The sequence below is a fragment of the Pygocentrus nattereri genome, chromosome 24, assembly GCF_015220715.1.
Source record: "Pygocentrus nattereri isolate fPygNat1 chromosome 24, fPygNat1.pri, whole genome shotgun sequence".
Taxonomy (NCBI): domain Eukaryota; kingdom Metazoa; phylum Chordata; class Actinopteri; order Characiformes; family Serrasalmidae; genus Pygocentrus; species Pygocentrus nattereri.
Window position 1 is genome coordinate 20,233,752 of NC_051234.1, and position 25,229 is coordinate 20,258,980.

The 25,229-nt window shown below is 38.0% G+C and overlaps 1 protein-coding gene across 5 annotated transcripts in view; it reads left to right on the forward strand.

The window, feature by feature from the left end:
- Positions 1 to 25,229, forward strand: part of mllt10 (MLLT10 histone lysine methyltransferase DOT1L cofactor) — an 84,430-nt gene that overhangs the window by 54,094 nt on the left and 5,107 nt on the right. For 2 of the 5 annotated variants that reach the window (XM_017718058.2, XM_017718083.2), the window contains 8 exons: positions 1,590 to 1,762; positions 10,353 to 10,473; positions 14,479 to 14,551; positions 17,301 to 17,473; positions 20,493 to 20,684; positions 22,668 to 22,741; positions 23,731 to 24,059; positions 25,096 to 25,119. In XM_017718058.2, the coding sequence (XP_017573547.2) occupies positions 1,590 to 1,762; positions 10,353 to 10,473; positions 14,479 to 14,551; positions 17,301 to 17,473; positions 20,493 to 20,684; positions 22,668 to 22,741; positions 23,731 to 24,059; positions 25,096 to 25,119 (1,159 nt within the window). Of the gene's footprint in view, positions 1 to 1,589; positions 1,763 to 10,352; positions 10,474 to 14,478; positions 14,552 to 17,300; positions 17,474 to 20,492; positions 20,685 to 22,667; positions 22,800 to 23,730; positions 24,060 to 25,095; positions 25,120 to 25,229 lie in introns of those variants that run through there. The other 3 variants (XM_017718066.2, XM_017718074.2, XM_017718092.2) reach the window with 3 other exon arrangements.

Below are 25,229 nucleotides of genomic sequence, written 5' to 3' on the forward strand. Positions count from 1 at the left end.
TTGCTATAATCCTGCTGCCTTTTTCCCCAACCCTATATAAAAATATGGTCTATACGTGTGTGTGTGTGTGTGTGTGTGTGTGTGTTGACTGTTTATGCTGCTTAATACACCACAGGCTGTACCAGCTACTTCAGAGGGGCCATTTGACAATAGGTGGAACAACCTTTAACTTGAACTACTGTGTATTCAAAATAAATGAAAAGAAACCTAGCTTTTTGCATTTGGGAGTTGCACCAACCTTTTACGGAATGTCCAAACCGTAGTGTGAACTAAACCGTGTTACACCCCTAACAGCAAGTGGGGATGGGAAAAGCACACCTTCAGGATGCATCATCAGAAGGAAAATTTCCTTCTTTTGTGTTTTGTGGCACTACTGTAAATGGAGAGTAAGCGTGTTTACAGCAGGTGTAATAATCGTTACTTTTGTTTAGGTTTTGTCTGGAGTACTCCTTTAGGATGATCTAAAACATGATCCTTTTGACATTAAGATTTTTAAACATTTAGATTAAAAAAAAAAGTTTTTGGTACGCATGTTTTAAATGGCACATTGGCTAAGGGGAAAAATAACAACAAAGTTTACATTTTTCTCTGGATGCGTCTAGATGGGCTGGTGCTTGATGCTATAGTTCATGCTTGATGCTTGAGTTCACGTGGTACCTCTCTGTTTAACAATGTGGCCTTGTTCATGTAGTGAATGTTCACTGCTGCAAGCCATTCATTCTTTTGTGGGCCAAAGGGGGCCTCTCTTGCTCCTCCGAGGGTCAGCCTGGGCCATCAGTTGGGGTTATATTTGTGGGGGTGGGTGAAGAGGGAGAAAGGGGGTGGGGGGATTCAGTAAAACAACACCAACAAACAGTGAGTGTGTGTGATGGGCTGTCACATGAATGTAAATAGCCCCTCCCCCTGCTCCTGCACCTATAGAGCTCATAGTGAGTCATCAGATTCTAAACGCTGCTTTCTGGGTCAGTGGCAGGCCGTGTGTGTGTGCGTGTGTGTACATTGAGGTCTGCTTTGTGTCCTGCCTGTATCTGCTGTAATGAGAGGCCCAGGATGGACTGGCTACAGTCCTCAAAGTTCAACACGGGGACAGACAGAGAGGTATAGATAGAAGGAGGGTGGTGGTGATTTCAGCACAAAATGCCTCAACCGCTGTGTTACCCAGTATATTGTTGCATGTCACTTCACAATAGTGCTTGTCATTGGCAAAATAGCAATATTACGATTTCATTGATTTCTGTTGCAAGTGTGAAAGTGTTAAATGCTTGGGAGAAACCGTATCACATTAAGATCAGCCTACATTATTTTGCTAACAGTAATTTAATTGGCTTGATTTCATCAATACCTTAGTTCATCAAAGCCGAGCCAGTTTGCATAGTGTACCCTACTGGAATATCGCTATTGCAAAGGCCAATATTGCGGTAACAATTATCAGACCATATATTGTGCAGCCCTGTCACGCATCAGTTTTAATGTTAAGGGTGACAATTCCACACTATATAACATGCACTATGCATTGCTGTTTAGTTGTTTAGGTTTCAGCTCTGAATGTATTTCAAGTTTTTTAAATACTTTCCCTATTTATTTTGCAGCTACTTACTCCAGCAGCAGTGATGTAGCCGGCCCATTGCCCAGCGCAGTGCTCGGGGGCAGTTTGTCTGTGTCCAGCTCAGAACTGCCCACTCAGCAGTCTGCAGTCACCACAATGCCCAGCCTGTCATCCTTGCCCCCACCAGCCCCCTTCACCAGCACCACCTTCACACTCGTAAGTATATAAACACAGCACAAAAACTCAAACAGTTTAGATTTCAAGATCAAGAAGCACATCCCATCCCCCCATTATTTCAAAGTATACAATGGAATGACATTCAAGACAGAAAAAAATGACTTGAGACACTTATAAAAATAAAAGTTCTTAAATAACTTCTCCTAATCCCTCTATGGGACCATAATACGTGTCTTTAATGTTTAGTTAGTTTTTATTTAGTAGAATAAGCAGGCTTGTTGTATCTGCAAGTATTGTATTGTTACTCTTAGTATAATTTTGGTTGTAAATAAAGTTTAATTACTGAAAGACTCAATAAAAAAATCATCCAGTCAGAATAGTTTTTTCTGAGGTATCTAAGTAGATAAGCCAGGTGAGCTCTCCCATTGGCTGGGACCTCAGGAGCTAGACTGAAGACATTGCATGTTAAATTAACCACAAATATAGATAAGAAGTAACTGTGGATCAATCACCTCTTGATTTACAGTTGGACCAGTTTTATGAGAAATATCACTAGACTGTCGACGTTCTGGTAGTACTTTCCAACATACAGCAGTGTTTATATGCAAAGCAGGTGCACAAAAAGTCCTAAGTGCTTAATGAACACCAGTTTGGAGGCGTCTAAAACTAGCAATTTAAAAGGCAATGAAAGACATTTAAAAAATAAGCTTTTTAAACAGAACAAAGCAATCTAATAAATTGATTTATGAAAACAAGAAAACAAGTAATTAGGTGTTGAGACAGCTGGTGTGCTGGCTGCAAAAACAGCTATAAAAAAAACACATGTGGAGACTACCCCATTATTAACCTCAGCATTGTGTGTCAAAATGGTGTCAGAAATTTTAAAGAGCTGATCTTAATAACACAAGCAAACTTTACTAAGCCTCTAGCCAGTGGTTAGTATGACATTGCTGGCTGCTTGTTGGTGGCTGTATGATTTGATTTTAGTATTCATGGCTTGAACCATCCTTTTCAGCATAAGATTTGAAAATCAGTTACAACAGAGCTACTGTTTAAAAATGCGTTATCTATTGTATTGAGCACAAAGCATAGACCTTAGTGCAGTGAAATGCAGAGGGTGTGGTGAGAGCAAGACACTGCTTTTCTTGATGAATGATCCAGTTTGATGAAAGGTCCATAATGTTCTTAGAACTGGAGCTGCTCTGAGTATAATAGACAGACCAGCTACTTATTCATGTGCCTTATAGAAGTGTCCATACTTTGTCTGATGGTTTGCCTATTATATCACAAATGTGCTCATATTTGGCCATTACTGTGATTGGCCCTTTTTTAGGCTTCTTTTTTATGTGGCTGCAGTAGTTTTGATTCATATGGTTGGAAACTAGTATTTCTATGATTGGAGAACCTTTGTTAATATTCAGCTGGAAAAAGAAGTCACGACTAATGCTTTAAGATTTTTTTGATGTTCTAAGTAGTGCTTGGCGATATGACACAATTTATCGTTATCGTATTACGTCATAGTGACACTTGTCTGAGCATATCATGGTCAGTGCTCAATGATCAACTGCATGTTTCACTACCAAGAGAACAAAATTAGTTTTGTTTAATTTGATTTAGAAAATGAATGAAATTTTGAATGAAATTTTACATAAAAATGATGTTTTTCATAGATTTTTTTTTTATTTTACACCTTTTTATCTGTTCTGACTGATCAGAAGTCAGAAAAAGTAAGTATGATGACACATCATGTATTGTGAAAATGAAGCATTGTAATCCTGTATTTCGGCCGTATCACACATCTGTACTGCAGAGTTCAGGAGTCATATTATTAGCACTAATTAGCTGGACTTTCAGCTTATACAGCTTTCTGGTGCTGGTTTACACACACAATTATCCAATTATATGAAATTATGCTTACCTTTACAGTAGGAGCCCCTTAATGGCGCAAATACTGATTATCTTTTGGAGAGCACGGGTGCAACCTTTTGTAATTTATCCATTTATTTCTGTATTTTTCTTCATAGCTTTTTTCTGTTTTATATGTACATTTCTGTGAATAACCCTGGTAGCTGCACTAGATCTGTACAGCATGTTCTACATACACACTAACATACCAGCATATCAACGACGCTGATTCTCCTTGGCCGAATAATATAGTGAGAAGGTTAGTTTGTATCGTTTTGAGGCTCATTTTTTAATGCTAGCAGACACACTTGTGAGAAATTCAGGGTGTTTATGACTAGGCTGTTTATATAAATGCGCTTGGTCAATGGGTGATCGGTGACATAATTGAAGCTGTGTTTGCGTCACGCAGCCGGAGTGAAGCTGCACACTGACAGCGAGGCCAAATAAAAGCCATGACTTGTGCTCTGGCCGTGAGGAAAAAAACAGTCTTATTAGCAGCTTTGGAAGGAAAGAGAAAGTCAAGAATGAAGTTTTTTTTTTTGCTTTTGAATGTATTTTATTTTAATTTGTGGGGTTTTTTTTCTCGTCTTCAGAACTTGTGTTTGATTGATTGACTGCTTTTACTTCAGCTAGCCTGAATTTTTCTGAAAGATTCAGATTTCTTTTTGCAGTTGGCCGATGACCGATTTTATAGCCCAAAGATCAGTGTGGTATAAACAAACACTAGCACATTTCCAGTATGTTGTATTAGCCAAAGTCCCTACATTAAATTACTATTTTCGCTTTGATTGGCCAAACTGGCCAATCAAACTTACATTCTACATAAATGAGTTGCTTGATTAAGTAACATGAATCAAAGATTTTCATCAAAAGAAGAGGTGACTGGCTATTTAGTATTATGATGCAAGGCTAACGTGCTTAACTTATTTTGCATTATTCACCTTATGTATTTATTTGTGCATATAAATATAAATAATATAAATAAAAATTCCATTGTGCTCCTGGTAGAAAATATCATATTTTGCATATTTTGCAAAGTCAACATAATATGCAAGTTGTTTTACATATGACTATTTAGACATGAACATGTTAATGGTGCTCTAAAACAATGTTATGTCTTAGCCATCAGCAATTAGTTTTTTCAAAGAAATATGGTAAGAATAATAGGACATTTTTCATTTTTATTTTTCCTCTATGTTTCTTGGTTGTGTTTTGCTAACTCATCATGTTGTACGCACTTTGTTTGCCACAGTCGGGAAATTTCACTCTTTAGCATAACACACGCTCATTCCAGATGGGCCTTCTGCATTTTTTTGTTTACTGACGGAGCACCAGCTCGTCTGCTCTCTGATCCCCAGCCTCTTTGTCTTGACCTGAGAGCCGTTTCCTAGCAACGGGTTTTTTGTTTGCGTGGCCGCTGCCATCGCTGTAGGCAGGGTGGCCTGGCATTAGGAGATGAAGCAGAGGCCACTGATGGCCTTAACGCTGAAGGGCCCTTGGGGGTCCGACTGTCCCCCCAACCCCACCCCACCCCACCCCCACCCCCATTAGCGTCCCACTGTATGGCTACACAGGATTCTGTATGTGCGTGCATACAGGGTAGTGTTCTGTTAGCCCAGGCTGTAAGCCTGTGTGTGTGTGTGTGTGTGTGTGTGTGTGGTATCAGCAAGTTCGTTTACTTATTTTAAAAATGTACATTCCTGGAGTAACAGGTTGTACAAACAATGAAAAAAATACACGAAACTGTTTTTTTTTTTTTTTTTTTTTTTTGAATTATAAAATAAACATAGTAAATATTAAATATTTACTTTAGCCCAAACAAGTAACGAGTCGTTAACTGTTGTAACAAAACCTTGAATATCCAAAAAAGTTACATAAGTAACTGTCAAATTTTTTTTTTAAAGATTTTGTGCTAAATCCTTTTGAAGCATTTCTGTCGATCTGTTCATTATGAATTTTTTACACACTGTAATTATAGGTTATTTTAATATTAGACAGTTTAAAAAGCAACTTTAAAAAACTTTCACTGTAAGCAAGTCTGTTTGGACTATTTCTATTGATTAGAGTGTTATGAAATTTTGACAAATCAGCTGGAAATTTTAATTTAAAAATCCACCAAATGAAAGGGAGATTTTCCTTTTTGTTTTGACTGCAATGATATATTCTTTAGGTTTAAGGTTAGATTTAACAATTTTTCACATTCAGCAGGAAGTTACTTTTAATATATACTTAAATATATACTGTACAAACAATCTAAATAAAATGAAACCGAATATTATTCTGATCTGATCACATTTAAAATGTAGAAATAAACCTGGATAAACCTCCAAGTTCAGATCGCTCCTTCCTGGTGCGCTATATGGGTGTGGGTGGGAATGGAAAGACGGGAGATGTTTTAGTGGGTGAAGGAGCAGTGTTGACCTTTGACCCCTAGCGCACATGTTGAGCACACCTTGGCCTCCCACAATGGCCCAAAGAGCAGTGAGCCTAGAACAATCCGGCTGGCTGGCTGGCCCTGTGCGGGTTTTGAGCTCGGCACTCTGACGCGATGGGAGCTGACAGGCTGGACAGAGGGGGCTGCACTGGGAGACGAGGGGCTCTGTTCACACTTCGTTTCATCCCCACGGTCGCCCCTTTGCTCCTCACACTGGCTGAAAGAATGGCAGAGGGGCGGGGCTGGGTAGCTGGAGCGAGAGAGCACTATGCTTTATAACAAGATGAAATGGAATGAAAAACGTGACAAAAGTGCACGAGAGGGGAAAGAACGTGGTAAACGTGGGAAAATGAGCCACAAATCCTCTTTTTATTTTTACATTGTGAACTGCCTCACCTTGACTGTAAACATAACTGGTGTCTTAATTTTTTTTTTGTTTTGTCCCTAATGAAGCTAATGGACGTTTTCTAAGTATGCACAAAATTCAGGTTTCAAAACACACTGCTGCTGCTCTTCTTAGTTTTGTGATGTACTTTTATCCATGTTTGTAGATAACAGTATGTCATACAGTGTCAAACTGTATAAGCAAGTAATTTATTGACTACTTAGTAGGACATTTTGAAATTCCACTGTAATGCTCAGTGTACGCTCCTTCAGCTAAATATCTTTTAAATGCAGCTGAACCTGAACTTGAATGTAATAGATTCTGTAAATCTTCCACCCAAAACATAAACCTAATCCTAAACATAACACTTCCAGTCCTAATGTTGTGAAAATTTAGCTGCAGTTTATCAGGTAGTTTATTTGTAATTTGAGGAATTGTAAATAATCTGTAGGAGACTACCCAGATAAAGGGTGCCTTATTACGTAACATGGTTTGCGACAAGCATGTGATAATTTAGCCATACAGTTGTAGCCATACACTGTTGCTTAATGCTTCAGTGTTTGTGGTGGAGATGACCGATATGGGAATTGTAGAACAATGCCAGTATCTGATATATACTAATACTGAAATATAAACATTTTTAAAATATTGAAATGTTAACCACTTGAATTAACTTGGAGCAAAATATAACATTTATTTGTAAAGGAGTTGCAAATGCAGTAAAATGCAGTTACTTTAGTGCAGTAACCCATTATCATCTGTACATTCTGCTTTTCCAGAGTACAATAAATACAAACAAACATCAGTTTGAAATGTAGGCAAAGTCTGCCAATGGTAGGATTTTGATGACATTGTGCATTACAAAGCAAAAGTCTGAAAAATTTGATCTATTTTTAATCTTGGCAGTAAGTGTTTATTTGCAGAGAAAAACACTTATTACAATGAATACAAATCATATTAATGCAATAAGTATTAATTTCATGTCTCTCAATGTGTTTAAGTTAGTATTATTTGTAGTTATCATCCAATAACTGGTTTATCTAATCAGTACTTAATTATGTTAAATCAGGTGTGCTGGAGATGGAATAGAATAATTGCTGAAGGCATCCAGGATAAATCTGGAATCAAACTTTGCTGTCTCAAGATAATGGACTTTTTTTTTGGAAAATAAGAAATTTGTAGCTTTTTTCACTATATGTTTGTATTTTCTAAAGATAGATGGTAATTTTGGTAGTAAAAACAGTGCTGAGCTGAATGGGTCTGAAAAGTGTGCTTAGGTGCTGAAGACCTTTTAAAGGTTATAATGTGGACACAGAAGGTAAATAATGTAGGTACCTCAGACCTCAAAAAGCTAAAGGAAATTGGGTTTTGTTTTCTTTCTTTTTTTCTGGACAATATATAGGGATATACAGATATAGGAACTGTAGACTGATGCACATCAAATATTGCTTTGAGATATCAGTCATATCTAACAGTGTGTGCAATATTGTTTTAAAGCAAATATTTGCTCATACAAGTATGTTTCAGATATCATGCATCCTAAAATGGATATCTGCTTATGTGTGAAGGCAGAGTGTTTGCCTCCGTTTGAGACAAAAATGTGTAAATATCAGTTCAGTGATAATTCCTAATTGATATATTCTAATGAATAGTCATTAGAATCGTCATCAGTGGAGCCATTTCTGAACATTTCTAAAGCGATACAACAGGAAAACAGAACAAGCACAAATATGCCTAGTATGTTATTTGTCTTTTTGTTACAAGGATATGGACAAAGATACCAATGTTAACTATTTTCTCCCTTTAGAATTTGACAGAATTTTGTGTGTTTTTAGAGAATGTAAAAAAAACTTTTTTTTCCTCCATTCTTCCCAAAATGCTTTAGACCACTTTCAAGAATTTCCTTTTTACATTGTTAGGAGTTAACTTCATGGATGCAATAAATACCAGTGCTCTATTATGAATAATTCTACCTTTAATAGAAGAATAAACCAGTTGTGCTTTATACATTTTAGGTGTTACTCTTTCCAAAAATGTGTTTATATCCAAAGTTGTGACTAATGGAGATGCAGCATTTTTGAATGAAACATTTCCTGCATAAATAAATTTAGTTATGCTTCTGATGGTCCCCCTCAAGTTAATAAAGAAACCCTGTTTAATAATAGATAATAGATTTTTTTTTTAATAGATTTTTTTTCTTTTTTTCTTTTTTTGTCTGGAGGAAAATGAAACAAAACCAAGCTACAATAGTATAAATCAAGGCACAGTGAAGGCATCTTTACCAGAGCGGATTATGCAACAAATTTGGATTCCGATGGTTTCCATTCATAATCTGCTGGGCTTTTCTTGACATATTTGGCCAAAGGCCCGGACGCTGGCCTGGAGAGAGCGAGTGTTAGAAGGGGAGAGCGTTTCTAACAGGAAAAGAATGAAGGATCAGTGTTACAGAGTCAGCAAGGAATGTAAGGACGAGATGAAGATAGCAAACACAGCTCTCTAATAAGTATTTCAAACTACAGTTGAATAAAATTCTACTGGATTTCTAGGTTTAAGTAAAATGTAAAAATGTTTTTATCAATTTTATTAAATTATCCTTCCCTGCAAACTCAGAAATGACTGGACGTTAGATTGGAATGTGCACATAAATATGAAATAATATCATTTTAACCATGTTTTTAAATTATATATTTTTCATTAATAAATATGTATTTATTAAGCGCTATGCTGTGCATATTTATATTCTTTTTTTTTCTCTCTTTTTTTGGTTACAAGCTGGTCTGAATGCGTTGAATGCATTCTGATTATATACTCTTAAAAATGGTATATCCAATATGCTGACATAACAGTGGAAACCAATACAATTTATGTTAATCACTCGATTATATTCCTAAAAGAGACAAGCACAAGAATTAGATACTTGTGTATCAAGTGTATATGTTAAGGAAAAAAGTGAAGTGCACATAGTCATGAAATCTGTGCCTCATTACACCCTTATTATTTATGCAATAGTATTTTACATAGTATTTTAATAGAAAATTAATATCTTGATTTCTAGGAAGTTAGTTCTCAGTTGCATTATAAAGATGCTTTGACATTTTGTCTTGCTTCTGCACCCCTCCCTCCAATTAGGGAAATGGTTTAATTGGATTAAATAATTAGCATTAGAAGCACATGGTCTGTGTTGCTGCTGTTGTCTGCTGAGGCTCAGGCAGTCCTCCGAGCTTACAGGAAATACAGCTAGCATGGTGCTTTATTAAACTAATACACCTCCCACACCCCCACACCCCCCGCACATATATCCAAACGCGCACACCTCTCTCTCGCTCTCTCTCTCTCTCGCTCTCGCTCTCCTCTCACTCACACACACACACACACACACACAATTTACATGATGTGTGTGCTAAAGCTGTCAGTATAACTTGAATGAACTCTATAAAAAATGTATATTGATTACAATTTACCTTCTTAAAGAATGTGTTGACAGTTTGCAAAATTCAAATTCTACTGTTTTCTTGTCTGATTGTTTTATATTTTATTAAATTAAAGTCTTTTTAAAAACCTGGCTAGATTATATTTTTCTCATAATATGTTAACAAATATTTTAAAAGCTGATTTTTTAAAGCAAGAAAATTAAATAAAATATATATAGTAGGCAGCATACAGAAAATATAAAATTTTGTAGTGTGTGTGTGTGTGTGTGTGTGTGTGTGTGTATATATATATATGTGTGTGTGTGTGTGAGAGAGAGAGAGAAATCCTTGTAGCTACACTTTCCAACTGTCCAATTTTTGCCTATAAATAAATAAATACAATCATTACTTACCACTAATTGGTGAATTTTTTGATAATATAACTAATTAATATAAATAGTAGTTAAGGCCCTAATTCCTTTTTCTCTCTTTCAGCCACAGTCAAACTCATTACCAGGACCTTTTAACATGGCACCTTCCCATATGTTTGGAAACCGGCTGAACCCAACCTCTGCCATGGCTGCCCTCATCGCCCAATCTGAGAATTCTCCAGCAGGTGAGGCACATACAGTTTAATCACTCTTTTCATACAGTGTGTTTTACTCATCTGACCAGTATGAATATTTTGTCACCAATGACTATAAGGAGCTATAAATTCTGCTAACAGCTCAAATTGACTGATGTAAGCGTATAATGTGAAACACAGACTGTGGTAGTTTCAGTTGAACAGAGCTTTACTAACTGATTATGATTAAATAATAGCTACATTTTTGTGGCTGGTTTCTTCTGAACCATATTAGCAAGTTTTTATTGTTATTAATTAATTTAATTTAATTAAAATTAATTTTCTTTTTTTTTTTTTTAAATCTTAAGCTGTTTGTGCCAGGTGAACATGTAAAAGTGTCTGTTATCCAAAGTCCCATATATATATTGTTTAAGGCTGTCAAACAGACATTTTTAATTCTTAATTTTTTTAGTTTTGCTTAATTAAGTGAAATGAATCAAATAAAGTGAGTCCTACTAGAAGCAATGCCAAAGCGGCCCTAATAAACACGAAGGTTTAAGGTAGGAACTGTCCAGTTGCCTGCGTCCCTCTAGCATGGAGTCCACTATCTGAAATCTTTCCTCATTTTCTCCGTCTCCTATTTCTCTTCTCTGCATTCTCCTTGCGCGCCTGTGCCCGTGGAATGTGTGGTCAGCGGAACCCCTCACATCCCCCCTCCCCAAATCTCAGAGAGAGTGGGAGAGAGAGAACAAAACTCCACAGGACAGACGAGTAGAAAGTGTGCATACCTGTTAAATGAAGCATGTTAGCACTCAAACATTTCATTAATCTAGCCAGTGACTGTGCAATGACACAGTGGGGATACCCTGAAGTTAGAAGGCTCAGGCATACCTTTGGGTCACTCTCACCCCTCCCATAGTCTTTCCCTGCCTTGACTGTGGGACTCTGCAGAAAAGCAGAGTACACTTCTTAAAAAATAAAAAGGGACCAAAAAGTGTTCTGTGGAGCAACATCATACCATTTCTAGAAAAATAGTTTTGTTGCTGCTGATGCCAGGTTGGACAAGCTTTAGAGTGCTGTTTAAAAAAAAAATGGGGAAACTAGAGCTCACAGTTAACATAACAGTAACTACATTGAGTTATCACTCAGCCTAATGAGAAATTGTTTCACCCGACTTAGTTTATATCACAATACCTACATTTAGAGTGAGTTATTCATTCAACCTAATGAGAAACTGTAGAACAGACTCAGTTTATATCACAATACCTACATTTAGAGTGAGTTATTCATTCAACCTAATGAGAAACTGTAGAACAGACTCAGTTTATATCACAATACCTACATTTAGAGTGAGTTATTCATTCAACCTAATGAGAAACTGTGGAACATGTTGCATGGTAGCAGATTCATCCATATTGTTTCCGTTCTGCCTGTTTTCGATTCGTTACTGCAACACAGTCGTTAATGTAGCATTTTAGTACTGGAAACTTAACATTATTTAGCGAGCCTCAATTTGCTTACTAGGTTGAATGTTATTTTTTGCAAATGTTAGCTCAATTACTCTGGTTTGATCCTAGCAGTGATCTTTCATACATACAAAATAAATATTCCAATTTATTACAATTATATTTTGAAAAAAAATTATTTACTGCAATTTACCTTTAGGTTGAAAGAGATTTTATATATTTATTTATTTTTACAACTGCCTCTTTGAAATATTGTGTTTGTGGGCAGAGTCTGAATAGATTGGTTAAAGAAACATACTAGAACTGTATGTCAAAGCCAAGAACCTGTTAGGAGCATTTATTTTTAGGAGTGTGGGGGGGAAAGGGACATGGCCTTTGAGAACTAATGGATCGGTCATGCCCCCCTCCTCAAAGGAAGGTCAAAGGGTCTTTTAGCCAACAATAGAAGAAGGAGGACTCCTTAAAAAAAAAAAACCACCACTCTTCCTCATTGCAAAATCCAGTCCTACTCAGCAGCTCTATATAGGCAGTGCTGCCTGAACAACAGGAGATACTTAGCACATGTGTTTAGGAATCAAATTTAATCTGATTTGTTGTTTGAATGGTAGGTGTGGTCAGTATGACAGTATTTATTGCTGTTGTGATAAATTATCACATTGTCACAAAGCGCTTTTCTCAGAATGTCGTCGATGTTCTACTTAAAGAACTATACGAAGAGAGCCTCATTAATCCTGTTTAAATGGATTTAGCATAGCGCTGTGTGTGAAACCAACAGATGAATAATCACTGTAGAGTTTTTTATATTAATTTTTAGGTATGGTACCACTGATTCCTTTTTTTTATCTGTTGTAACTCATTGAATCTCAGAAAAATGAAATGTGTATTGAGGGAAAAAAAAGCCAGAATTTCATTGCACTTTTAAAATAAATTGAAGCAAAATTAAATTCTGAAATGCCTATTCACAATTCAAACGGAAAAATATCCTGCAAATAAGGTTGTATTGCCATCGTTCTGTACAGGGGAGTTGAACCCTACATCACACCCATAAAAACACTTCTGAGAAATACAAAATGACAAATACAAAATTTACAGAGAAGTCTTTAATGTTAAACAATTTCTCTTTCCTTTTTTGTTTAGTTTTATGAATATAGACTATTTTATATCATACAAGTACAGAGACAGAACAGAATATCCTCAGGACATTTTGATGGAACACACTTCCGGACATTTTAATGCACATTTACTGTTTATTTTGCAGATTTTACATATTGGGGGGAAAAAAGAAATGTAGCCTGTGTAAATGTAGCCTGTGTAAAAATGTAGCCTGTGTAAATGTAGCCTGTGTAAAAAATGTTTCCATATATGTTAAACTCAGCAAATACATACAAATTGTGTAGAAAAGTATGTTCTCTGCAGAGGATGCTAAATTATTTTTCACTTAGAAAATAAAACGCCATTTGACCAAGAATTTTTTTTTTTTTTTTTTTTTGGCTAAGATAGAGATGTTTTAACTTCTACTTTAGTACCCTGGCTCCATGTTTTCAATTTACTGCTGTGCACATAAGGAAACACCTGAGAAGTCATATGAAATCTCACCACGATTTACTTATTTTATTCATAAGTGATTGCAGAAACTGTATACAAACCTTAGGTAGTATAGACAATGAAATAAGCAATACATTAGTTTTTGGGGTTTTTTTTTAGATTTTTTTTTTTTTTTTTTTTGACCTAAAAAATGCAGTTATTGAACACTGCATATTATAATAGATTCTGCAATTCTTCAGATCAGTGCGTATTTACAGCCTTCTTTTCAGTTAGCTTAGCAAGAGGTCTTGGTTAATTTTGTTCTGGAGGGGACAATGCTCGGACAGACATGCACAGGGTGTGCTAAAGTGTTCCCTGATGCTTTGACCGTGCAGGCCAGCGTTTTCGGTCCAGTGTGTTTCCGCTGGGGGAGGTCAGGAGGAATAGCACTGGGGCCAGGCTTGGTGTGCTGGCCTGGAAAGTGTTAACTGAAAAAAGGAAGAAGGCAGAAGGAGGGAAAATAGGGAGGGGGAGGGGTGTAGAGAAAAGGAAGTGGGGGGGGGGGGGGGGGGGGGGGTGGTAGGATTGGCTAGCAGTGACTGGAGGGGGGTGGGGAGAGAGAGAGAGAGGGAGAGAGAGGGAGGGTTGTGCTTGGCTTTAAGCGCATATGTGATTCATTACTTTCACTGCAGAAAATGAAAAGCGGTGTCTGGCATGGGGCCTGCAGGCAAGGCCAGCGGGAGCCTCCATGGGAGAGAAAGAGAGAGAGGGAGGAGGGGTGGAGAAAGAGAGAGAGGGAGAGAGAAAGCGTCTCACTGACACTCAGGAGGTGTCAGTGTGCAGCTTGAGCTGCCAGAGACAGCACTTCAGCCTGAAGATGGATTTCTGCGAGGGAGTTCCGACGGCTTTAGCGGACCGGGACGTCCGTTTTGTTGATGTTTTTTTTTTTTTTTTTTTTTCCCTCATTAATTTTTTTACCCCATTTCCCTGGATCCTCCATTGCTATTGCACTAGCATATCTGTGCAACGGTGACTCCTTATCATCTGCTGTATGTTTACCTTTCAGATCAGGAGCTGGGGGATGGTGGGCTTGGCTTCCCCAGAAGAGGAACCCCACCAAAGGCAAACCTCTCCCCACGGTAAGCCCTTATTTACATTCCAGCGCTGGACTCCCCTCCTCTGGGCTCTCTCTCTCGCTCTCGCTCTCTCGCTCTCGCTCTCTTGCTCTCACTCTCTCGCTCTCTCTCTTTGACTTTCTCCCCCTTTTCCTGGCCCCATGCTCACTCACCGTATGGCCAGCAGGATTTTATACCACTCAGCTGTTTCTCCTATGGCCACCGTTACGAAGCAGTTCTTGCAGGATTTGAGATGACAGGAGCATCAGTTTGAGCTGTTCAGGTGTTGAAAAGAATCCACACTTATAGCTGATGTACTTTACGAGATAACAATTTGATTATTTTTGAAATTCTGGTAAATATAACATTTAAATTTATATTGTTTTGGACATTTTTGTAGTTTTTCAGCCAGTGTCTGCATTTTAAGTCCTGAGACCGGAGAGCGTTCGTAGAGATATATGCTGAAGATAGTGTTTCTTCCCCACCTTCAATGTTTTGATGTAAATCAAGTTAATTAAATTTAACATATTGGGGTGGTCAGTATTTGCTTAATTATTTTAGATAGTTTCATTTGGTCTGCTTACTAATACTACTAGTTTTATTTGGAAGGGTGCTTTTTCATTTATAAGTGCGTAAAGCTTCAAGTCAGTTTTTGCCAATGTGTTGTGTGCATGCGTAGATAAATCTTTTTGTGGCTCTGTTTATGGCTTCTTTCTTTTTTTTTTTTGTTAAGAGAAGTGGTAGCTTCTTGTTAGCGTGCAGATCTATTTGTCAAGGACCATTACAGAAGAGAAAAAAGTGTTTGCACATACATGTCCATGCCTGTCAGCCAAGCAGGAGTGGCAAGAATCCAGAAACGACATGAAAAGCCCTCCACCTCGGTCAACACCTGTGCTTGAACTGTGAACATTTTGCGTTTTATCTCTTTGATCCACGCTGGAGCAGCCACAGAGGCTATTACGGCTTGCCGGTTGCTTGGTGGAGATTTATGAGCGCGCTGTGCCGATCCATGCCCAGCCCTAATTACCCCAGAGATGGATTCACATGCGCTGGGGAAGCCCCTGATGGAGAGCTCAGAGCCTGACGCATTCATAATAACACAGATCACTGTCTGTCCAAACAGGGGCGTGCAGAGATTTATAGTGTCACAGACAAACATCCAGATCGGCGCTTTTTCACTAGACTCACCTCTTCGTTACAGCTTTGTCTGATGCTGATACCAAAACCTTAGGTACCGGCTCATGCAGACATTGATCAGATATTTCTTTAAAAAGCACCCTGCTCAAACGCTGTACTACAAGAGGAAATGAACTAAATTGCAGTTTGTTTATTCATTCAGATAAACTCTCAAAAAAATATATAAAATAACTTATATTGCCCTGCAGTGCAAATGTGTATAAAATTAGACCATTCGAGTTAAATTGCTGTACAGTACTTGGCATACTTGGCGAGCTACTCATTATTATGAAATGTTGGCTGCTGTTTAATTGCTGTATACAATTTTGCTATTAACAGTTCAGTCTTTTATGTAGCTATTAAAGCCTAAAATCGCCAAATTGGCTCATCAGTCCTAGCTGTCTATACTTTTAGTAGCTCCCAACTCACCACAGAGACAGCTCGAGCTCAAATAATTGAGCTTTACTCACTTCTGCCCTCTAAAGATAACGTCAACAAACATCAAATAACGAAACATTTCTCACCACTGACCTCTAAACGTGTTATTAAACGTCAAATAGATGAACATTATTCCCTACTGCCCTCTAAAGGGGTTTTTAACAACAATTAACATTACATAATTCACTGCTTACCTCTGAAGGTTTTACCAAGGAACACACAAACCAGTAAACATTGCTTCCTTTGTTAATAACTTTGTTAATAGCTGTTAATAACAAGCATCAAATAATTAAACACTACTCATCGCAGTCCCTTAAAGGTCTTATATGAGCAAAAGTCAAATAAATAAACAGAAGTCAAATAAATGTTATAACTGCCACCCTTCAAAGGCAACAGTCAGAAGTTAAAAGTGCTGTTGTCATAATACTTGACTCTTCTCAAGGAATATTTTTCTGATTTCTTGTATTATCCTTAACTCAGCTGATCAACACAGCCAGTTTGTGCTCTGTTTGATCTCAGGTAAACATATGATAGGTAAGCTAAGAGGTGTAGGAAGCTCAAATAATTACAGCTGTGTAATAATTGACAGACCGTTGTGTCGTTGTGTTCTTAACATTAGGCTATATGTCCTACTTTACTTCTGTTTACATTATGTTGGGTGATAAGCAGTTCTGTGAAATTTCAGTGTAGATATATTGTCAAATTAGGTAGGGTTTTTTTTTTTTTTTTTTTTTGTTCTTTAATATGCAATCCAGGATTTTCCACTTGTGTCAGCCTGATACTGGTTAAAGAATTGGTGCCATTTCTAGTGTGAAAGAGCAGTTTGAACGATAAAGTGATGCTAGATCAGAGGTAGTGAAACAGTTTCTGGTAGGTGGGTCCATCTGTAGAACAGGGCCTTTTCAGCTCCATAGAAACCTCCAGCAGACTACAAACACACCTCCAGGCATGTTGGAGGAAGCAAGGCTGGAATTTGGCCTTTGGCACAAATCCCGGTCTGATTACAAGTCACCTTACTGCATTTTAATGAATGAATTAATGCATTGTGTGCACAAGGACTCCTTTTGGTTGCAGTGCTCTTTGTACATAGTCATTATCCTGATCTTGTGTATTAAATAGTAACAGTATTGTGTGCTTGTGCTTCCCCCTCTGCTCTAAGCTCGCCGTTAAGTGGACTGCATATCCGCTATGACCCGTCAGGGCCCCTGGTCCCAGGGCTCAGCTCCAGCACTGACTCGCTGCCTCCGGTGGCCACCAGCATCGAACAGCTACTAGAGAGACAGTGGAACGAAGGCCAGCAGTTTCTCCTCCAGCAGGGATCGCAGGAAGATGGTAAGGGTGTCCACACAAACGCTGAGGCACGTTTGTCCATGCAAGCACATCATTGACATTGTATCAAAACATATTAAGCTTCTCGGTTTTTAACATTTTGTTTTGCTTTGTTTTTTTTGCACTATTTAAAAACACCACCTTCTTTTTACATTGTTTCAGAATTTCTTGAAGAAGAGACAAAGTATAGCCCTAGAATTCTGACCAGAACACACATCACTCTTTGAGCAAGAAACTGACCGAAGTTCAAAATAATTCTGTTCAAAGCAGAACTTAAGTGGCCCTTCACCCAGTGTCAAATAGAATCTTGTGTTTGAAGTGATCGTGGTAGTTAAATTGCAAATTCGAAAGAGTACTTCATGCTCTCAGGACAGGTAACTTCTGCAGATTCACTGAAAAGATAAATATTTACTGTGGTTATTATAAGTCACGTTTTAATTAATTGTGACAGCCCTAATCCATATACATGCGTGCAGAAACACAATTGATACTGCTTTGTTGCTGTTTATTTAATGATTTTGTTGACTTTTGAGTGTGCGGTCATATGTAGATTTGCTGCAGATGATGTCTGTTGTAACAAATAGTGATGACTAATTCCACTGTTTTGTTCATTAATCGTTACTTGTGGCGTTTTAATCTTTTTTGTTTCTTAGTTCTTACCTCACAAAATCTAATGCATTTTAGCCTTATCAAAATATTATTGAAACGTCTCTTCTCTTGCCTCTGAAGGTTTCTGATATTCTTTATTTCCGACAGCATAATTGAGTCCATACATCCCTTCTTTATGTATTTACACCTTCAGTCATAAAAAGGCCCATTACACCGCTTGTCAATCAAACTAACTGCGCAGCCATTTGAAGTCTGTAATTGCATCCAGTCCCAGGGCTTATTCTAATACAAGGCAACTTCTTTTCATTAACCAATTAAGTAATTAATTTCATTTACCACAGTAATTATAAGCCCTGTTACTTGTCAGGATTTTTTTCCTCACGTAATTTCTCTAATATGAGAGGGAAGAGAAAAAAAATGCTGCTCCTGTGCTCGCGAGCGCCTATCTGAGTCTAGGTCAGTTGTAGAACATGGAGCTTCAGAGGCTTTTCTTTATGAGTAGCAGCTGTTGGTTTTGTGTGAGAGGAAATACTGGCGGCTACTGGGGGGATATGTAACAGGCAGGGTGAAGGGGCCTCAACAGGAAGTGGTGGGCTGGTTGTGTAGAAGGTGCCCTTTACAGCTGATCTGAAACCAACTTTGTGGTTCTAGCAGTTTTGTTAACATTTGGTTTTGCTTGAATGTAACTGGTATTAAACCAGGTCATCTGAAAAGGGGCCTTATTTTACTGGTTGTGGAAGGAAAATTTACTTCTGTGCTGCTGGTTTCATTACTGCAACAGACTCAAAAACATGTCTTTTGGTTTGTGTTTTTTAGTAGTGTTCTTTCTGCAAGTTAAAGCATACTTCCACTAATTATTCTCAAAAAGTTGGTCAAATTAAATGGTTGAGATATAAGCAAAGTCATTCAGGGTGGTTTGATTTGAAAAACTCTGTTTTAGAGAAAATTACCATGTCTGAATTTCATACAGCGTTGGTGATGGGAACCAGACACCTGACCTCAGACTCCCTCACAGAAAGTTATTACATGACATGGTTATAATATATAATATAATACAATGGCCTAAAATTAATTTTTAAAAACCCTTCATCGTAGAGAGTTCATAGGGTGCATGCAGGGTATTGTAAGCAACATAGTGCCCAAAAGATTTTTTTCTCTCCTCTAGATGCTGTTTTACCATCATCAACATTACTTATAAAAACTCAGATGGCAGTGTTGGTTCATTTGTGATTTTGGGTAGTGAATAAAATAGCCACCACTGTAAAGAAATTTGAGTCTAAGTTTCTTTACAATGATCAGTTTCACATCACACCTCTCTGAATGGTTGTTTACATCTCAACTATTGAATTCTGCAGATTAAGAAACAATAGTGCAATTCCTCTTTAAAGGGGAAAAAAAAATTAAAATGACTAGCAAGCTGGCAGGTTTAATGACCTCCTCCTATTATATCATCTAATAATGAAAGGAAATCTGTGTATTTGTACTTATTAGTTTTAGCACCAAGCTCAATGTGTAGGCAAACCACTCATTTTTAGCAGGCTTTTTATTAAAAAGCAGAGACCCAGAGCTTCTGTTAGCCATGTATCTGACCCATACCTTTGAATAGCTGTGTCAGGCAGTTTGAGCTGATGTTTTGCTTGGTGTACAGATGTTGGACATGCAGTAGGACTGCAACAAGTAGTTGAGTTGTAGTCGGTGCATATAGTACGAAAAGTCAGTTAAGTCAACTAAAAACAAGAGTGTCCTATAACATTCATATAAACATGGTTATTCTGACAGACTGCAGCATACCGCAGGAGGTGTAGAGACGACGTAGCTTCTGTTGTTTTGTCGCATCATAAAAGAAATTGGTTGTTACACAGATGAAGCTTTGATGATACTACTGTGATGAGGCAAAGTAAAAGGAAATAGTGGAAGGAGTAACGGTTAGTTAGTCGATTTATTGAAGAACAGTTTATCAAATTAATCTAAAAAGCAATATTCAGGTAATGTCTCCTGGGCCTTTGCCTGTCTGATTTGTGTGTGCTTGTTTATAGAGATGTATAAATAAATTGTGACTTATCGATCTGAAGGTACCTGTTGAAATGCATTAATTTCTGAATGTTCCTAATGATAATGGTTGAATGTCTTAAACAACAGTATGGAAGCATTTTTTGGCCAAAATAAACTTCTCTGGCTACTGTCAAAACAAAAAATTTCAAGACTATTGTGAGAAGAATTCCTCTAGTCACATTTGTGCATTCAGTCCTTTTCAAAATAAAAAAATATAAAAATCTGAATCCTTCCAAAATAATCCAGTCAAAATGAGATGAAACTTGAGATTTTATGATGAGCTGAGAACCATAGTCAAATTGATTTCTCATGAGGTCAGAGATTGACATCCTGATTTTTAAAAAAATGTTTTTGTTTGCAGTGCTGGGTATGCTGAAGTCCCTGCATCAGCTACAAATGGAGAACCGCCGGCTGGAGGAGCAGATCCGGACTCTAACTATGAAGAAGGAGCGTCTGCAGCTGCTGAGCGCCCAGCTTTCCGTGCCTTTCACTCCCGCTAGCACTACCGCCACCACCGTCTCCTCCCCTCTGTACCCCAGCAATACTCACACAGGTTAGCCTCGCACACATTCAGGGCAGCAGTGCGTGCAGATATAGAGCAGGACTAAACCTTCTAACCAATGCAAACATACAGATTATAATTACATATGGCCTTCATATACCATAGGCCATGATTTTTAACATTGTACACACCAGGGCTGCCCAAAATGGGACTGTGGCTGTTTGTCCCATCCCACCCCCACCAACACTCTAACCCAGTGAGAACTTTTTTTTAACAATTTTATTTTTTTTTCTCTTCCAAATTTGCAGTACGCATAGCTTAATTTTAGAGGGGCACTGTTATCAAAGACCACAACGCAAATGTAACAGCACATGTGTAGCCACTAATTATGAGCCAGATACAGGTTTAAGAGAATTAGTGGCCACTGGTGTGAAGAATATCTTTTCACTGAATTCAAAGCAATTTGCCTTGGTGTTTGTTTAGGCTAGGAATATCAGGGACCACCGTTGTAAATTAGCCTGTTGGCTAACACTGGAACATTTTTGCTTTGATTAATAGGGGTGGACAATATAGTATTATAATGTGGATATTGTTAGTTAGAACACTGATTGACTGCTTTTTTTTTTCATTACAAAAGCATAATAGACTTCTGAAGTCAGGTCATCATTCTGTAGTCATCAATTTCAGTGACATTCTGGGAAAAATGTACATGGGACAAAATTGATCTGGCTAGAAATGTTTTTTTTTAACATAACTTCCTAATATAGGCAAGACATTGTCAACAAAATGACACGACTTCAGACATCCATTGTGAAATAATGAATAAAAGTTGTGTTTATCGTTGACCTGTCTCACAATCAGGACCTTGTGCGCAAAACAAGCATGCTGATAGCTGTATAACTTTAATGGTTTCCGGTTTTCATCATTGTCTGATGGTCAGAAGCATGAGTGTGTTGAATGCACATATCATAATAATAATTTGAGAAATTTGAAAAAGCTGAAGTTGCCTTCTTATTCAGAATTTCCCTCCCACCTCAAATGCTGCAGCAGTTGCATTCTGGTGCCTGTATATGTGCCAGAATGTGACTGCAGCTCCTTTTAAAGTGGAACAGAACATTTGAAACAAAAGCTGACCAAAAAGAAGCCAACTTCACTTTTGTAGAAGTTAAGACGTTAAGCAACATGAAGCATGGTTTTTGCCGTTTACTGTTACAGACAATAATGGCACGTGTTTATCTACATAAAACTGTACATATGCATATGTACAGTTTTGCTTTCACTGTTTTGCACAATTACAAAATTTAAATTTTACTTATTACATTGTTATATAATGGGACATCCCAGATTAAGCCACTGTTAACCTACAAAAACAGGTTTACTTAAGCATATAAAATGGTTTAATTTGTAACTATGTATGTAAGCAATCACAAATTAAATTATAGTGTGATATAACATTTTGGCCATACCAGTCACTACTTCTTTCTGATCCAGTTCATCAGAAAAATGAAATATTGTGATACTGTGTATAATTAAAATGTCTTGAAGTGTCTTGTTACTTTTTTTTTAACTACATCTCCCACCCCTGTTAATTAATGTACATTGTCCCTGATAAACAAGTAATGTACATTGTCCCTGATAAATAAATAGATACAGCATTTGTCGACCTTATAAAAGCAAATCTCGCAGATTTCTACACGTTTACTATTCGCAAAGATGTAAGACTAAGGAGTTGCTAGCTGCTTTGTTCTTTCCGCCCAGGCGCTATAGCAAACATAATACTTTGCACCCCCACTCCCAAGACAAATAGTTTGGGCACCCGTGGCCTACACACATGCATACAAGTCAGCTTTGCAGGCCTAACCGCATGCACGCACACGTCAGCATACTAAATCACTCACCCAAACGCCACTCTTACCCTCACTCACTCTGTGTCTCCCCTCCTCCACTGCACTGCTGGTGCAGCTTCCCTCCCCCAGCTCTAGCCTGTCTGGTCACCACTCTCATGTGAAGTTGCAAAATCTTTCTCTCCTCCAGACATGCTGAACAGCAAGAGCATTCAGCTAGGCAGCAGTGTTTTAACAGACTCCTCTCAACCCTTGCCCACTCAGGTAACTCCCTCTACCCCTGCTCTGCAGATGAGATCTGCTGGGACTGAGCACCTGTTTAGTTGAGTCAAAGTGTTATACATAATAACATTATAGTCTTACAATAGAATACCAACGCACTTGTTAACTTGTACAGGCAGTCATGTAATGATAAATTTGAACAAATCTGTAGATTTGTCTGCTGCCTGTGATGCATGATTTCTTCGTTGCTGCTGTAAGAAATCCTCGTCACTCCACTTTAATTTCAAAGAGACAAACCAAAATACAGCTGTGTTATGGATGAAACTTGGAAGACGTGATTTGAAAATTATTTGCATACTTCTAGCATTAACACTTGAATGAATAGATCATGTACCACATAACAGTAAGCCTCATCTTATAAAATGTTATAAATGGCTTAAAAGTTGTTGATTAATGGTTATTAATTAGGTCTACCATGAAAATCAATAATAAGCAATTATAACACACAAAATGGGCACCAGTGACCTGTTGCTTGCAAAATAGTGAGCCTATATTTTTCCATACTGTTCAGATCTTGCTGATTACTTGCTTTGCTTTATCTTCTCCATCAGTCAGCAATAAACGTGTCAGCTTCATATCACATAACAGGTTACTGTTGCCCTTTTTTGTCATAACTGCTTATGCATGACTTTTAGTGTTTTTGACCAATTTAATAACAATTAATAAACAAATGTCACATTTATATGGTACCATAAATAAAGAGAAGCATACTTGTAAAAAGTCTAAGGGTATACTAGACCTGGACTACATAGTTACATTAGAACAATTAAATTAAAAGTTTTCTTTGGGGGTTAATATAGTCTATTTTAAATTATGTGGTTAACGTTTTGGAGATACTAGCTTTTCTTACGGCAGTGACATCTTGTTTACTAATATTTTAAAATGTATATGTTTTTGGGGCGGGGGGAATGGACTTGTAAATACTTCCCTATTGCTGTTTTTTCTCCACCTTCACCCCAAACCTCATGTAGGATCTCCTGTCTGGTGGCCATAGTAGTGGTAGCAGCACTTCTTCCCTCTCCACTCCCCCTTCGGTGGCCCACAGCCCCCCGCAGCAGCAGCAGGTTAACGGTGTGGCCCTGCAGCCCAACGCCACTGCCAACCCCTCTCTGCCAGGCATGGGGGTGGGTGGTCTGATGGGCGCTCTGCAGGGCGGCCATGTTGCCATGAGTGGCATCGTGGGCGCTCTTAACGGAGTGATCCAATCCTCCCCCGGCCTGGGGCAAAACTCCAGCCCCCTGCCCCACCCCTCCACCGTCACTACTGCCTCTCTGCCCATGTCTGGAAGCCTCAACAACAGGTATGTCCACAGTAAATGAGTATTGGTAGGATTACTAATATACTAATGCTATTAGTTTGGCTCTTAAAGGGATTGGCAACTCCTATTAAATCTCAGTTATTATCATTATTCTCATCATCAACCAAAATTATTCAAATAGAGGAAAAGCAAGAAAAACTCAGACTTTGAATCTATTGTAGAGAACAAATAATGAAGGAAAAGTTTCTTTCATCTGTGAACGACTACAGTAACCATGGTGGTGAATGTTACTGACTAACGTAAAGAATGATTGGCCAGTAATTGTACGACTGGCCAAACAATACTGTTTGCTAACATGTAATACTTTGTCATGGTGCCTGTGATCAAATCATTCAAGAAACTTGAGCATTCGTCCACCAAGTTAGACTTGGCAATTATGCAGAATGAATTTAATAATTGAATGGAATCTTTGTTACAGTTAATTTACCACAGTAAAGGGGTGTTTTTAAAATGATCACTAGTCAGTCAGGCTTTGTGTGGAAAAGAACTGCTGGCAAAAAAAAATAAAAAATCTACCCTAGTTCTATTTTGTGAGAGGACTTATCCTCAGTGTCTTGTGACAGCCGAACAAAGGTAGATTGTGACATTTACGTATATTTTGATTTCTTTGCAAATGCCAGCACTATTTTCCAGACCTTATCAATGCTCTATTTGTGTAATTATTTTATGTAGGGGCATGTCAGTTGGCTTTCCTTTCCCAGTTGCCGAGCTCTTGCTGTTGCTGTCTGTGAATTTGTGCAGGATTTATTTTAAGAGCCTCTGATTTAAAAGTTTGGGAAGCTTGCAAGTAACGGATGAACCATTAGATCTGTATCAAGCACTTAGTAAGTACAGTGACAGAGCTGTGCTTTTATTTCGGGAGAGTGTTATGCTGCGTGCTTTGTCAAAGCTTTTAGTAGTCCTAGAATAGAGTAGCCTGCATGTTGACTTCCTTCATATTTTCTTCTTTTTCTGACCCCCTCCCTTCTCTCTCTTTCTCTATCTCTGTGTCTCTCTTGCTCTCGCTTACTTGCTGCAGCAGCGTGACCACTGCGAAAAACAGGTGAGGAGTGTGTGTGACCTTCAAAGTCAGTGTGCGTGTGTTAGAGGTCTGCTACTCGACCCAAGCCTGAAAGGGGCCTGCAGAATATTGCATTATGGGCCAGAATTGAG